Source organism: Colias philodice, chromosome 1 (assembly GCF_061535455.1).
Source record: "Colias philodice isolate Cphi_HAF_F1 chromosome 1, ilColPhil1 Martin Lab GWU primary, whole genome shotgun sequence".
NCBI lineage: Eukaryota > Metazoa > Arthropoda > Insecta > Lepidoptera > Pieridae > Colias > Colias philodice.
The window spans coordinates 15,894,364-15,909,972 of record NC_143086.1 but is presented as its reverse complement, the minus strand read 5'-3'; the positions used below and the strand labels follow the sequence as shown (position 1 = coordinate 15,909,972).

General features: G+C 32.5%; 1 protein-coding gene and 1 long non-coding RNA gene across 3 annotated transcripts in view; one reads left to right on the top strand and one right to left on the bottom strand.

The window, feature by feature from the left end:
• Vps13B (vacuolar protein sorting 13B) overlaps window positions 1-15,609 on the top strand; it is a 66,258-nt gene that overhangs the window by 25,988 nt on the left and 24,661 nt on the right. For both annotated transcript variants that reach the window (XM_089695207.1, XM_089695200.1), the window contains exons 44-54: window positions 360-475; window positions 572-659; window positions 993-1,206; window positions 9,973-10,153; window positions 10,264-10,415; window positions 10,525-10,663; window positions 10,904-11,027; window positions 13,977-14,086; window positions 14,437-14,621; window positions 14,961-15,101; window positions 15,416-15,608. In XM_089695207.1, the coding sequence (XP_089551333.1) occupies window positions 360-475; window positions 572-659; window positions 993-1,206; window positions 9,973-10,153; window positions 10,264-10,415; window positions 10,525-10,663; window positions 10,904-11,027; window positions 13,977-14,086; window positions 14,437-14,621; window positions 14,961-15,101; window positions 15,416-15,608 (1,643 nt within the window). The remainder of the gene's footprint in view (window positions 1-359; window positions 476-571; window positions 660-992; window positions 1,207-9,972; window positions 10,154-10,263; window positions 10,416-10,524; window positions 10,664-10,903; window positions 11,028-13,976; window positions 14,087-14,436; window positions 14,622-14,960; window positions 15,102-15,415; window position 15,609) is intronic.
• Window positions 4,856-5,139, bottom strand: LOC149491540 (uncharacterized). The gene is made up of 2 exons (XR_016315657.1): window positions 5,063-5,139; window positions 4,856-5,006 (listed from the first exon to the last, which is right to left on the bottom strand). It is a non-coding gene; the product is annotated as an uncharacterized LOC149491540 (long non-coding RNA).

The following is a 15,609-nucleotide window of genomic DNA, read 5'->3' as shown; positions in this document are numbered from 1 at the left end:
TTTATTTTTTATAATTAAAATTAAAAGGTATGAAGTTGTAGCAAAAAGGGTAGGTAGGGGGATAAGTTGTAAGAAAAGGGGGCAGGTAGAGATTGCAAAGTTTTATTACATAACACTCACCATACATATAAGTATTGGAGAATATATTCTTTTTAATTTTCTAAAGATATATGACCAATAATATATGATCAGTGAACACACACAGTCTGGATATATTGAGAAGTTAAGTTCCGTTAACTCTTAATTAATTTGGAAATATAATGCACGAAAACGCACGAATATATGAATGAACACAATCAATTTATCAATGGTTTTAGTTATTACATGTCAAAATGTGTAATTTTGTATATAATTTGTAGGTAACTACGGCAGCAATTCAAATTCACGTGGCTCAGTGCAATTGGACGTAGAGCGACCTTTACTTTTCGAAGTGTCTACCGACCGACTGATACGGCTCAAAGGAATAATGAAACTGGTTAGTTTTGTTAAGTTTAAATTCCTTTATATGACATAATAAATTATAGATAAATATATTATTGAGTTTGTCATACATTTCAATTTTTTTAACCAGGTTAAAAAAAATCTTCCGCAACGCAAAGATGACTCACAAAGCCGCCCACCTAAAGTTCCTGTGCTGTACAAATTAAGAAGATTTATGGGTAAGTAATCCTTTAAATAACTCATTTGCAAATAATAATGCATAATTTTGGCTGCATTCGCGATTTTCTAAGTTTTGTGTGTTTAAACGGACGTCATAGCGCGTGATCCTTATTCCTTCGCGTAGTCTGAATCTATTTCGTTTGCGAATAAAGTCTGGCGTCTCTTAAAATGCGCGCTGAATTATCTGTACTTACTTTTGCGCACATGCTAGTGACCAGGATGAATGACCGACGTCCCTTATCATGCGCGCAAACATATTCTGTACGAATACATGCACGTTAGTGATCGAAGTACCCTCATATATGTTACTTAATATAACCAAAATTCCACAGTCCGCAACAGCATAGACAGCATAATAGCGCAAACAACCCAAGTGGCCGTGCGCGGGGAGTGGGGTGCGGCAGGTTGGGAGACAGCAAGCGCTCAGTTGGCTGCCGGCAGCAAGCCAGAGCGGTTGTGTTGCCGTGCGCTGTTCACAGCGTTGCTGGCTACGGCCGGTGCGCCCAGTGACAGGCGGCATGTGCTGCTGCAACCGATGGTGGCCGGGTATGTGGTAGATTATTTGATAATAAGTAAGTACCCGTAGATTCGTCCGCAAAACAGGAAATTCCCATGGAAAGGAGTATTATCGCTGCAAAAAGTACCTCATTCTAGCCAACAGCCTCATACCATCCAACTAAAAAATGATACCATAGAATTGTACTGTTGCAACGCGAAAGAAAGACAATAAAAAAAAACATTTTAAGGTGATTGCAACGATCTGTTCCCAGCCAATATCCCGCTAGATGGCGCTGAATTCTACATTTCTAGTTTATTTGAGTTTTTGCGTAATTGGAATAGTCATCAAACCTAGGAATAGTCATGGCGGTTACTGAATATTATATTTTATTGAAATATGTTATATCATTGCCTTAAAATCCACCCAATTCGGTAAAATTATGCGTTTTAACATCTGTCATTGCATACAGGGTCGTTTACACACACAGACGTATACAAAAATGATAAAGATTTAACTCTAGATGGCGTGAATGTAAAGCGCGTCACACACGGTGAAGATACTACCTATAATATTTTATCTAATCTAGTAATATTTTATATTACAGTATCTTAAGGTATCCGGTATCAGCGTTCTGACCATCATTTTTCTTTTTTCGCTGTAGAACCGCCATCCTGTTACAAATGACCCACAAAGGAGAATGACCACGGGTGGTATCGGTAAAATTTTAGTTGTGCCACGTATTCGTTATATTGTTAATTCCTATTTGTATTTATAATGATCATATGTATCAATATTAAGTCTTAATTAAACCGGATAAATTGAAATAATAGTAAAAGTAAAAGTTTTTCTTTTGAAACATGTATGACTACGTATGGAATCGGTAAAATACTAGTTGTGTCACGTGTTCGTGATATTGTTAATTCCTATTTGTATTTATAATGATCATATTTATCACTATTAAGTTGTAATTATACCGAATAAATAGAAATAAAAGTAAAAGTTTTGTTTTGACACATACCTATATCTATCTCTCTTGCAAACGTCATATGTCATAGTTTCTATTTGAAATGTCAAATGAATGTGTTCGACGCATTGTTCGATGTTATTTTGAAATAATGTTTAAATTACGATTTACTTTTCACATTTGTCTTGTAAATTAAAATATTACCTATGTAATAAATGTAAAACTTAACGTTCATCGTTAGTTTAAACTCGATTAAGTAGTTTTTTGAAGTGTTGAATAAAACTATTGTTTTATTTTTATTGTCGCGAACTGCGGCTTATTTACATAAAAACTTTAATCATATCTAAAAGTACTAACATCAAGCTTTAAATTGAGCTATATTTCATCTTGACACAATAAGTTTGATTGCGATACCAAGTGCCATAGTCACTTGGGCAATCTCCTGTGGTTTTCATTTTTCTGTATGGGTAGACAAAACTTCAAAACGCCACCTGCTACGGTTTATATTATTATGAACGATTAGCTTTCCGCCCGCATTTTCAAAAAAAAAACCCGTATAGTTCCCGTTCCCGTGGGGTTTCCGGGATAAAACCTATTCAATGTGTCCAAGTTACGTTCTATATGTGTGCTAAATTTCATTGTAATCGGTTCAGTAGTATTTGCGTGAAACACACACATACACATCCTCACAAACTTTCGCATTAGTAGGAAGTAGGATTGTTATAAAAATAAAAGTTATATTTGTTGGCGTAAACTATTTTATTGTAATTTTGGGAAATAAATAATGTCAAAATTGATTACCTACAATAAAACGCAGTTTTATTTTATTACCTACATTACACTATTGTTTTTTTTTTATCAAAACATGTATTTGAAGTAGCAAATATGATATTATGCTGATCCAAGCATTTTCACTCAAAACTAATATCACTAATGATTTGTAAAAGTAAATTATTTCAATATACATTTCATATCCAACAAGTAAGAATAATTATTCATACAACAACAAATCAAAAACACTATTTACTATGGAAAAAAAACCAGGAAGGTGAAAAACATATTTACGATTTCGATGCACTCGACTTTTAGTAAAATAATAGGTAAAAATATTATTATGGTTTTGATCACAGACATATCTGTGGTTTTGATTTTAGCTACTAGTATCAGAAAACTGCGTGTTCAATGCACGTCGGGGTCCCACAACTGTGGAGGAAGGAAGGTAGAATACCTCCATCGAATAAGTGAAGTTTTTCGACATACTCGATTTGCCGGCCGGCCTCGATGAAGATTGTCCGAAAGTTGTATATGTGCTCTGTAACGAAAAAATTTCGCTAGCGCGATTCAGAGTGAGGTGTCGTACAATATACCTAATGAAGTTTTTCATCTTTTTATTTTACTGCAAATACAAAATAAAAATTAAACAATGGTAATGTAAATTCTAAACAAACTACTACCAAAATACAATTAGAACAAAAATCATTTGACTTGTTTATTTCACCCAGAGGCCAGAGGCGGCTCGTGACAAAATTGTATAGGTGTTCACTTGAAATAAAACAACGAAAATACAATAGCGTTCGGGATGATTTATTACAAAAAAATGAGCACCACATTTTATAAATGTCTATAACACTAAAAATTACAAAGTACAGGCTATTTCAAAACGAATTCAATGACTAGGTATCAATAATTAGTAAATCACCGAATTTGCATTCGCGAGCGTAGGTATCCATAGTGTTTGTCACTGACGGTCACTGACCTCTATAACTTATAGTTATAGAGGTCAGTGGTGTTTGTTGTGTAAACATGTATGTATTTGAGTAGTTAGTAGCATATTATATTCTGAATTTCTGATCCATGCCTATTCACTCAAAACTAATAACACTAATGATTTGTAACAGTAAATTATTTCAATAGGTAGGTATTTGAACATTTCCCAACAAGACGTAAGAATAATTATTCGTAGGTATACAAGATACAATAACAAATCTAATACACTATTTATTATTTTATTATTTACTAGCGGTCCGCCCCGGCTTCGCCCGTGGTACATGTTTACGTTTTCTCTCCATAAGAAGTAATAGCTAGAGAGCTAGCGCAAAGCTACCTGTATGTATTTGACCAGATCTGGATTTTTGTGTGTTGATTCCCCTATACCTACTATACATGAGATGAGGAGTCACTAAGCCCAGAGTGGTGGACGAGCCGCGCGCTCAGGTAAGACAGGTGGAAATTTTTGGCGAACTTTGAAACCATTTGACCACGTCTGCCATTTTGATATTTGAAAATAGATTATTATTACTATCGGAAAATAACAATGGCAGACCATTATCACGCGGATAACATTCTGGCAGACACTTATGAAAGTGCTGAAAAAAATACAATTTTGAAAGTATTTGACCAGATCTGCCATTCATATATTTTATTTATTAGGGTCTTAAAAACTTATTTTCGAAACGGCAGACATTTTCATTGCGTACAGACTTCAGCAGACAACAAAACTTTACAGACTTCAGCAGTCAACAAGACTTAGCTTCTACATGGTCAGATGTATATTATATGTATTACGTTCCCTGACCTTACATCAATGATTTACTTTATTAATGTTTTTATGGTCATTTACATTTAATTTTGAAAACTATGGAATAAAATTTATAAATTTGATGATACAAAACTAAATATACATTTGTAAAGAATCTCAAATATAAAGTTGTGTTGCAAATAACAAATCATCATTTAAATATTTAGTTTATTTCTTTATTTAAGAAACAATTAACAATTACAAAACAACATAAAAAAACACGCATGCATTTATTGAAATGTTCATTCATCATCACTATCGTATGGCGTTGTGTGACTCGTCTTCATAATCCATTGAATCGGATTCTGTAAAAGTAAAACGTAAATTATATAATAAAAGAAATGAGTCATTATAAACTTACCTAGTAAGGCAATGCCTTTGATGTCGCACGATGCCGCCGCGCCGCCAGTGTAGGTACTTCTGCTGCTACATGAAAATATGCTAGGGTTGCAACAAATGGATGAAATAAAACAATTGTGATTATTACTATTATGATGTAATTATTTATTCATATTATGTACATTCAAAACAATTGCTATTATTAAATCTGATGTAATTATTTTTTCATAAATATATTTAAATTATTATTAATTACATAATATATTGCACTGTGAAATATTTACGTATCACTTTATTTTTGATGTTCTTAATTGTCTTTTATAAAATTTAAGTGACGCATTCGCATTGGGATCAACAATCCGATAAGAAAAGAATGGAGACAACATATACATAGCTTTGATTTCAATTCTACAGATACAAAATATACAATCTATCTAAAATGATACAACGGATGTTTCCTGCGTTTTCTCGTCAAAATACCGAAACAACGTAATTATTGTATAGTAGTTGGGCGTGAAAGTAAAAAAACAAATGAAAAGTGTTTTCCATATGATTATTTATTAAATTTACGCGATTAAGAATAATTTCAACGATACAATTTAGTAACCGAGAATTCAGAGGATTAAAGAAAATACCTGCCTGATCATTTTATCAAACTCTAAAAGAATTATGGTTATTTCGCATCACTCGGTTTATTAGTTTGGTAATAATTATTAAAGGTAGTTACAACCCTAGCCATTGAGTCGAACGGTAGGCAACACAATATCGACTTTGTGCGGGTACATATGGTACATTTCTTCTTGCTGTGAAGCGTAATTATTATTATTAAGATTTTTTAGGCTATTTTGAATCAGCTGTTCTAATTTAATTCTAGAAATTTATTAAAACGTGATTTTTTTAAAAGTATATTATGAGTTTATAAATACCTCAACCAATAGTTATTGTGTCCTATCCTCATTTCTTTATATCTTGGTAGTTAACTAAAGTGTTAAATTTACATAACCTCAACAACAACATTTACACTGCCACTGCACTAAAACTAAACTAACTAGCTCTCTAGCTATAAGAACCATCCTCGTACTTCAAGGGATATAATAAAAAAAGAATTATCGAAATCGGTTCAGCCGTTCTCGAGTTATGCGCTTACCAACACATTTTGCGATTCATTTTTATATATAAGACTAGCGGTCCGCCCCGGCTTCGCCCGTGGTACATGTTTACGTTTTCTCTACATAAGAACCATCCTCGTACTTCAAGGAATATAATAAAAAAAGAATTATCGAAATCGGTTCAGCCGTTCTCGAGTTATGCGCTTACCAACACATTTTGCGATTCATTTTTATATATAAGATAAGATTATGTGAAAATAACCAGGAAGGTGAAAAACATATTTACGAAAACATAGTAACATAATATGGCTGTCGCTACAATAATTATATTTCAATTTTATCTTTTTATACCTAGTAGAACTGGCCGACGAATAAAAAAAATCGTATTAGAATAAATACAATAAATTACGGAACAAAAAAAGGATTGTAACTGAATTAGGTATGTTTGTTTCTGGGCGCACCGTTTTCGACGACGCGACGCGCGACGTAAGCGTATAGGTATAGGTACCTACTTTGCTAAAACAAACTAATAAAATTGTGTGTCTGTCTGAAAATTCGGAAAAGCATATTTTGCAAGTTTGTAATTACTTTGATAGTTTACCGATTTATAATAATTGTAATTGTATAATATATAATTTGCAATGTGGTGAAATTTCATAAAAATCACGGGCCAATTTTTTGTTTTGAATCCCACCGAAAATATAATTGCGTTATTAGAATAATTAATTACTATACCTACCCACGATCAATTATTACAATATAGTCTCAAATGCATACTAGAGAAATATTGCAATTTGATTCAATTAAAATGCATAGCATACAAAAATAAATTCACAACACAAGAAATTCCGCGCGCAAATCATAGCGCGTGTCAATGAAATCAAGAATGTTTTATATCAAGCCGACGCGGACGACGACGCGACGCCGAACAAAAGTACCTACGACGGACGACCACGCTTCGAGTTGCCAAACAACATGAGTAATAAATTGTTTACAAAAAAAACAAGTTTTCCATTTTTCTGTATGAGTAGACAGAACTTCAAAACGCCACCTGCTACGGTTTATATTATGAACGATTGTTATAAAAATAAAAGTTATATTTGTTGGTGTAAACTATTTTATTGATCAATAATTTTGGAATTTAAAATTGTCAACATTGATTACAATAAAACGCAGTTTTATTTTATTACACTATTGTTTTTTTTATCAAAACATGTATTTGAAGTACCATATAATATTATGCTGATCCAAGCATTTTCACTCAAAACTTATATCACTAATGATTTGTAAAAGTAAATTATTTCAATATACATTTCATAACCAACATGTAAGAATAATTATTATTATTCCTACCTACAACAACAAACCTAAAACACTATTTACTATGGGAAAATAACCAGGAAGGTGAAAAACATATTATTATTTACGATTTCGACGCACTCGACTTTTAGTAAAATATAGTAGGTAAACATAATATTATGGTTTTGATTTTTGCTACTAGTATAAGAAAACTGCGTGTTCAAACTACTTGTTTGTCTGTCTGAAAATTCGGAAGTACTTTGGTAGTTTACCGATTTATAATAATATTGTATATATCGTTGTTTAAAAAATATTCAAACACAATAAAATATGATATACTGATTTATCACTGGTTTCAGTGATGAACTGATGAGTCAATTATAGCCACTATACTTTCGTCATACGTGTGTATGATTGATGTGATTTGCAACGTGGTGATATTTCAGAAAAATCACGGGTCAAATTGTCCCACCGAAAATATAACTGCGTTATAAGAATAACTATACCTACGATAAATTATACATAATACAATATAGTCTCAAATGCATACTAGTGAAATATTTTATTTGAATCAATAAAATAAAAAAATAAATAAAAAATAATAATAATACAAAAATAAATTCACAACACAAGAAAATCCGCGCGCAAATCATAGCGCGTGACAATGAAATCAAGAACTTTCGAGCCGACGCGGACGACGAAGGAGCCTAACAAAAGTACCTACAATCATAGGCGGCTCGTGACAAAATTGTATGGCCGTGTTCACTTGAAATAAAACAACGAAAATAGGTACCTACAATAGCGTTAGCAGTACAAAAAAAATGAGCACCACATTATAAATGTCTATTTATACACTAAAAATTATAGAGTATTTCAAAACGAATTCAATTATTATTTAGCAATAATTAGAAAATCCCCGAATTTGCATTCGTGATCGTATTCATAGTGTTTGTCTACACTAATATTATAAAGAGGAAAACTTTGTTTGTTTGTTTGATTGTAATGAATAGGCTCATAAACTACTGGACATTTTACCAATGTTTGCAAGTTTGTGATTACTTTGATAGTTTACCGATTTATAATAATTGTATACTTATATCATTGTTTAAAAATATTCAAACACAATATGATATAGGTACTGATTTATCACTGGTTTCAGTGATGAACTGATGAGTCAATGTTAGCCACAATACTAATCACTTTCGTCATACATGTGTATGAACTATGATTGATGTGATTTGCAATGTGGTGAAATTTCATAAAAATCACGGGCCAATTTTTTGTTTTGAATCCCACCGAAAATACATATATTACTAATTGCGTTATTAGAATAATTAATTACTATACCCACGATCAATTATTACAATTTACAATATAGTCTCAAATGCATACTAGAGAAACATTGCAATTTGAATCAATTAAAATGCATAGCATACAAAAATAAATTCACAACACAAGAAATTCCGCGCGCAAATCATAGCGCGTGTCAATGAAATCAAGAATGTAATTTTATATCAAGCCGACGAGCGACGACGCCGAACTAAAGTACCTACAGTACCATTTACCTTCAGTGTACAATACAGTTTACAGACCTACGACGGACGAACAATAATGAGTAATAAATAAAAAAAAAACATAGTTTCTAAGGTCATTAGTTTTATTTTATTTTATTGTTATTTTCTTTGAACGATTGGAAATGAAATTACTCAATTTTTACACAGAACTTTGATTTATTAGAATTATGCTCATTATGCATAAGATAACGAACGCGAATGCACGACATCTAGCGCGTCAATGTCTAAACATCGCCTTTCGTTTAGACATTGACGCGCTAGATCTGTAATAAGTATATAGTCTATGCGCTAGATGTCGTGCTTTATGTCGTGTTTCGCTTGGCAAAAGTCACGCACACTACTGTAGAAGTGTCAAATTTTTCCGGTATTTTACTGTTGTTTTTCTAAGTAAATATTGTAAATTATTGATTAAAAAGGTCGAACGCGCACACATTTCATTATAGAGAAGTGATAAAATGATTAGTTTTAAAGAAATAGTGTCTGTGTTAAGTGTTTAGAGGTAATCAAAAATGTATGGAGGGACGGTCGGAACATCAACCTTAAAAAGGTCTAGTCCAAAGTTTAAGTTTGATTTAGATGGAAATTGCAGGAACTGATCTTTTTCAAACTCAAACTCAAACATTAATTTATTTAATTAGACTACTATTTAGTAGCACTTTCGAATCGTCATTACATACATAAGTATTTTTAACATTTACCACCGATTCGGAAAGCAGTATCTATGGTGAAGAATCGGCAAGAAACTCCATAGTTGCTCTTTTAAAATCATGTCAATATTACATAATATGTAATTTATATCTAACTACACAATATATCACAATATGCCAAAGAACTGTCCTGTGGTTTTTACGCGACAACCCTCCATGATTTTTATCGTCCATATATTCCTGTACGCTCTCTGAACTAGTACATTTTTTTATATAAGTTTTAAATCGTTTCGTATCTTCCAGTATACGATTAGATGCAACATGGGAATCATGGCGTCGTGCGGAAGGTGGATTAGCAGCTCGAGAACCCAACATTCGTCTTGCAGTAGATCTAGACCGTATGGGACTGGATGTGAGACCTGAAGATCTAGCCGTCATAGCACAGTTACGAGACATTCTTAAAGAGCTAGGGGAAGACGCTGAAGTTAGTACTTTCAAGTATATTTTTAAGCTAAATAAATTGTATAAAGATATAATTTCCTTCATTTTGACTATAACAGTTAGTTTTAATCCTACTTCCTTATATGAATCTAGGAAACATATAGCGAGAAAAGCGAAGCATTTGTTCAACAACCGGCTTCTAGCGTCTCCGGGCTGTACCAAGCCGCCAGCGTTCATCAACCTTCCGTCATATCCATTGAAGGCCGAGATAGTGCCGATCATAATTATTATAAGGATGATTTAAGGTAATATTGTTATCCACTCATAACTAATTTTTTTTTATATATGTATAACTCAAGTTTTTCTTAATTTATAAACCCCTTGAATTTTTTATTAATAAAATTGACCGAACAGGAGTGGAGCATTCAAAATAATATCTGGTGGTCAGCTACCAATGGCGTACCAGATAATGCTGCAAGGTGACTCCGTATCATGGAGGTATCCCCACCCAAGAGCTATCACCAGACTAATAGCCTTTCCTCTACCAGGACAGGTATGAAAAATAATAATATATTTGAATTAAATAGTATTTTAAGTTTACAAACTACAGTTGATCAACAGTGTTGCTGGAAACGTTTTTTTTAATGTTGACGCTTCTCGATCGAGAACATTTCAACATGACACTGTTTAAAATACACACTTGTATTTTAAATACAAGCGTTTTAAAGATTTTGAATCCTATTAAGCTGAGATTAAGATAAGAATTGCAATACCTTGATATTTCTCGTCGTAGGAAGAAGAAATAGAATGTGTGCTAGAATTATACAGCCCACTGCTTTGTCGTTGGGAAACACACACCTGCTTCAAGTTGCCGATACACGAGCAAAGGGAATTGAAACTGAACGTTAGAGCTAATGGTAAGTTACATATTAAGCCTCCTAGATACTTAGAATTCATAGAGTAGATGGTATTCATATGTATTTAGATCGGTTCAAAGTTCACAATGATCTTAAAGAAATATAAAAATGCTTTTCTTAAGGGCTTGGTCTAGTAGTGCAAACAAATGCATCCTGTCATCCTATAATATGTAAATAATACAAATGTACTAAGGGAAAGTTGCTCCACTTAATTTTTAAAAATTAAATCATTCGTATGCATAATTTAATATTCGTAATAAGTACCAAAAATGACAATTTGAAACAATTTTCGTGAAAATTACACCGGGTGATTTTTTTTTATCAGTACACAAAATTTGCGAATACTTTCTATTGATATCTTCAACTTCATGTTTATATAACTGATCAACTTTTACAAAGAAATTTGGACGAAACATAAAAACAATAAGCTTTTCATACAAAATGCAGAACTCTATATATTTTTTTCGACCTAAGTTTCTTAGTGAAAGTTGTTCAGTTTAACTAATAAAACGGATAAACAAATTTTGTATATAATAAAAAAAATGTAATGTTTGTGTTAAATGAAAACAAAAGATATTTATTTCTGACTAGCTTCCGCCCGCGACTCCGTCCGCGCGGATGTCAGTCTTCGCGTCTTCTACAGATTTATTATATTATGTGTAATATATAGATTTATATTGATAAACCTAATAAATCTTTTGCTAGCATTCTGATGCTTTATCGGTTGCACTGGATTTATCTCTTTTTTTTCAATCGCTTGAATGATATAGGATGGGTCCTTGATGGGCATCGAATGCTGAAGTCTCGAATCAATCAATTCTGACAGTAGGCAATTTATGTAAAATCTTGATAATGGTCCATCATTTTATTTTGCCTAAACGTTACATACTTTTTTATATATTCTATTTTTAACGAATTATTCACTCTAGTCCAAACAGCAAATAAGCAGACTTCTGCTTCTGCAACGTTAAGTTGTCCCTGAATTTAGAAAAAATAGTCATGATTCTTATCTATGACAAAAGTGTTATTTTTTGCATTGTATTTCAAATATTAAATTTTTTTTTTAACCGCATCTTCCGCATTCATGTCTTTTGCCGGAATTAGACATTTAACTTCTACTAGTCCCATTTTCCCTTTTTGATATGGGAGTGTATAAAGTAAATTTTTTAGATATTTCTCGTTATACTTTTAAAAAGTTATTATTGTCATTTTGCTCATTAGGTAAAGTAATTTCGATATCAGTTTTAAGTTTTTTGATACCTGCAATAATAACGTCATAATCGCCTGCACATACTTATCGATTACACCCTGTATACAATCCACCATCCACATTCATAATGTTTTCCTGTCCTCCTCTCCTTTACGCTGTTCACCGATACATTTGAAATGAGTAAATCTGCTACCACTGAAGGATGTTTCATTGTGATCAGCAAATTTTCACCACTGTTGTCGATTATTTGTTTTTCATTTTTAATCAGCAATTGGGAATCATCAGTTTTGTTTTTTGCAGATTGGTGATGTACCCTAACAATACGTCGAAAAAGGAAAGCATCAACGAATTATCGTTTTCGTCCTCTTTTTTTATTCTTCGCGTCTCTGTTACTTCTGTTTGTTTAGTTCTCAACACCCACTGAATTTTCTATGTTATTGTGATCTTCCATTACATCTGAGTTTTGATGATGTGATGATAATCCATTCGTTTTAATATTGGTACTTAGAGTTGGTAGACTAAACTAGAAATGGCGGACTAAATTTGTCAGCGCGTCTGTAAGATCAGAATATAAAACCAACATCCTGTATTTAAGTTACAAAATTAATAATCAAATAACATGCCGCTACGTTGAAAATGACTAGAAGAAAAAATTAAAACACCTCGGATCAATTTTGGATTTCCCCGGATGAACTTGGGAAGTTCAAGTTCTCAATACAAGTTTATATTATATTTCGTATTTCAAACGAAAAATAAACATTTTTGGAACTTCAAAAAAATTATATTATAAGAAAATTTATGAGCTTACTTTAGTTTTAAAGAAATATACATCCCTTTACTGACACCCCGTAAAATAAAGAAATTGTTGCCAATCACCTTTGCAATCTATTTGGTTTCATTAACTTTATGTTCGAAGATAATTTTTTTTCTAGTAGTTACACGCGTATTTTTTTCGTTTATTTTCCATATCGAAATCAAATGTTTAAAAATACGAATATTTGCACAAAACTAAGATAAAAATAATCAATTAACAAAAATATTAAATTTAATGAAGTAGAGCAACTTTCACTTCGGTATGAAGGAAAATCGAGCGTAGAGCACACGTCAGAACGCTCCGGCCCAAGGAGCGCGACTAAAGAAATTCGCTAGGATTTTTCCTAATTATTTTAAATATTTTTTTAATATTTAAAGAATTATCAAAATTAAAAAAAAATTTTTTTAAAGGATTAATACTCATTGGTCTTCAACCAACTCGAATAAATTAATGGAAAAAGTAACTTTTAGCAGTATTTATCAATAGATTTTGTAAGGCAAAAAATGGGAAATTTAATGAATTTATAACGTTCTAATTAAGAAAATCATAAGTTTTTCGGCAATTGTATTCAGCAGTTTTTAATAATGACTATATAAGGATAATAATGCGCTGATCAGATTGTGTAAATTGTAATCGGTTGCAACGTAGTGAGTGCACAAACTTAGCTCGAAATGTCTTTGGGGGAAAGAGACTTATCTTGAAGGCCTGATTAAGGTAACATAAAGTAACTTTATAAATGTGAAAAAATTCACGCGCATTGCGTATATAACACAAATTGATAAACAAGAAAAAAAAATTCAGTTTATCATTTCATTAGCCGGGAAAAAATTGTCAAATAACTTGTTGAAAACGCAATTTTGCTAGACTGCAGCCTTAACATATGAAATATTATATTAGATTACTAACCTGATGATTCCTCTTTTAGATGCAGTATTTGCTTTAATGTGGCGTGTTAGAGTTTGTTCTCATTCGGATGCGAATGCGCCACCATTCGAGTTCGACATGAGGAAGTTTATGCCCAGTCGAGATCCAATGGTAAGACTTATTTAGCATTTTAATTAATTAATTTTGATTATGATAAAAATGGGATGTTGTCTATGAAAAACAAAATAAAATATAATAGCCTACGTCACTGGAATTTGGACTTTCTGCTAGTGAAAAACTTTCAAATCAGTCCAGTAGTTTCGGAGCTTATACATTTCAAACAAAAATACAATCAACTCTTCCTCTCTTTATAATATTTATGTTGATAAATTATATGTTATTGATAAAGGCTAGTTCAGTTAACTAATATCCTAAAGTAGTCAATATAAAGGTAAGTTGAGTTTACCAATACTTTACATTAGTCAATATGCAAGATAATCCAAGATCCAGTACACTTTCAGTCATTCGACCAGCCGCCAGTATGCGATTACTACCAGAAGACAAGTCCAATAACTGGCGAACAGTTATCTGGAGTACTCAGAGTGGATTCCTACTTTGCGCCAAAACTCTTGCCGAGGTTCAGACTGGCTCTGCGCATGGCCTGCCTCGAGTTTAATGTGCATAACGCGCTGCCGAAGATTGATAGGTGATTATGGTTTTTAATAGTAAGAAAAGTGTGGGTAAGAATAATTGATTTGAAGTGGTTAAGAGTGAAATGGTAATAGAATGTAAGATTAGTGATGAACTAGTCTTAGGCTTGTATTAGAATTAGCACCTCTATGAATATTATTTGCAGATGATTTATAAAATTAAATTCCGTTAAAAAATTACTTTTTGCATGCATATTTTGAGTAAATTATGCTATATAGATGGAGGAAATTAATTTTAAAATAGATAAAATACCCTTAAAATTAAAAAATATAAGGCCAAACAGTCCTAAATACTTTCCGTATCAAAGAGTAATTATTTACCATTCTGTAAACAGGGAAGCAAGTAATCTAGAGGGTTATTACGTGTCTCGTCCGCTGTCTCGCAGTCACCGCACGTTGAGCGTGCGCGTATCGGACGCAGCGCTGCATTTGCTAATTGCGTCATCACCTAGAATTATCTTTGATGCTAAATTGTCGTAAGTATTACTTTGGTTCAACGATAAATATAAACAGGAATAAAGTAAACAAATGCCAACAGTTGTTATTGCTACCCTTCTGTTATCGTATGTTATTTACGATCTGAATAAAATATGAGTGTTCTAAGTTTATTTGAATGAATATATTATAGGTAATTAATGAGCATCATCCACGAGTTATATTTTAAAATCATATTATTAAAAATAAAACTTAGATCATCAGCATCATAATAGATGTGAAATGTATTCCTTACTCACATTCTTTACATTATCAATTACAATAGAATATAAATAAATAATTGTCACAATCACAGGAGCGACATAATAGACAGTTCAACGGGTGCAATGGAGCAGTTCGTCGAAGAGTTCCGTACCCAGGGTATTGTCGAAATGGTAACAGAACCACGGTTACGGTTACGCGCAAGTGATATACGTGCGGCGTTACATTTGCAACGCGTGTGCACGCTACGAGCGCTCGTGGACGACTGGGAGGTTGAGTATCATCGGG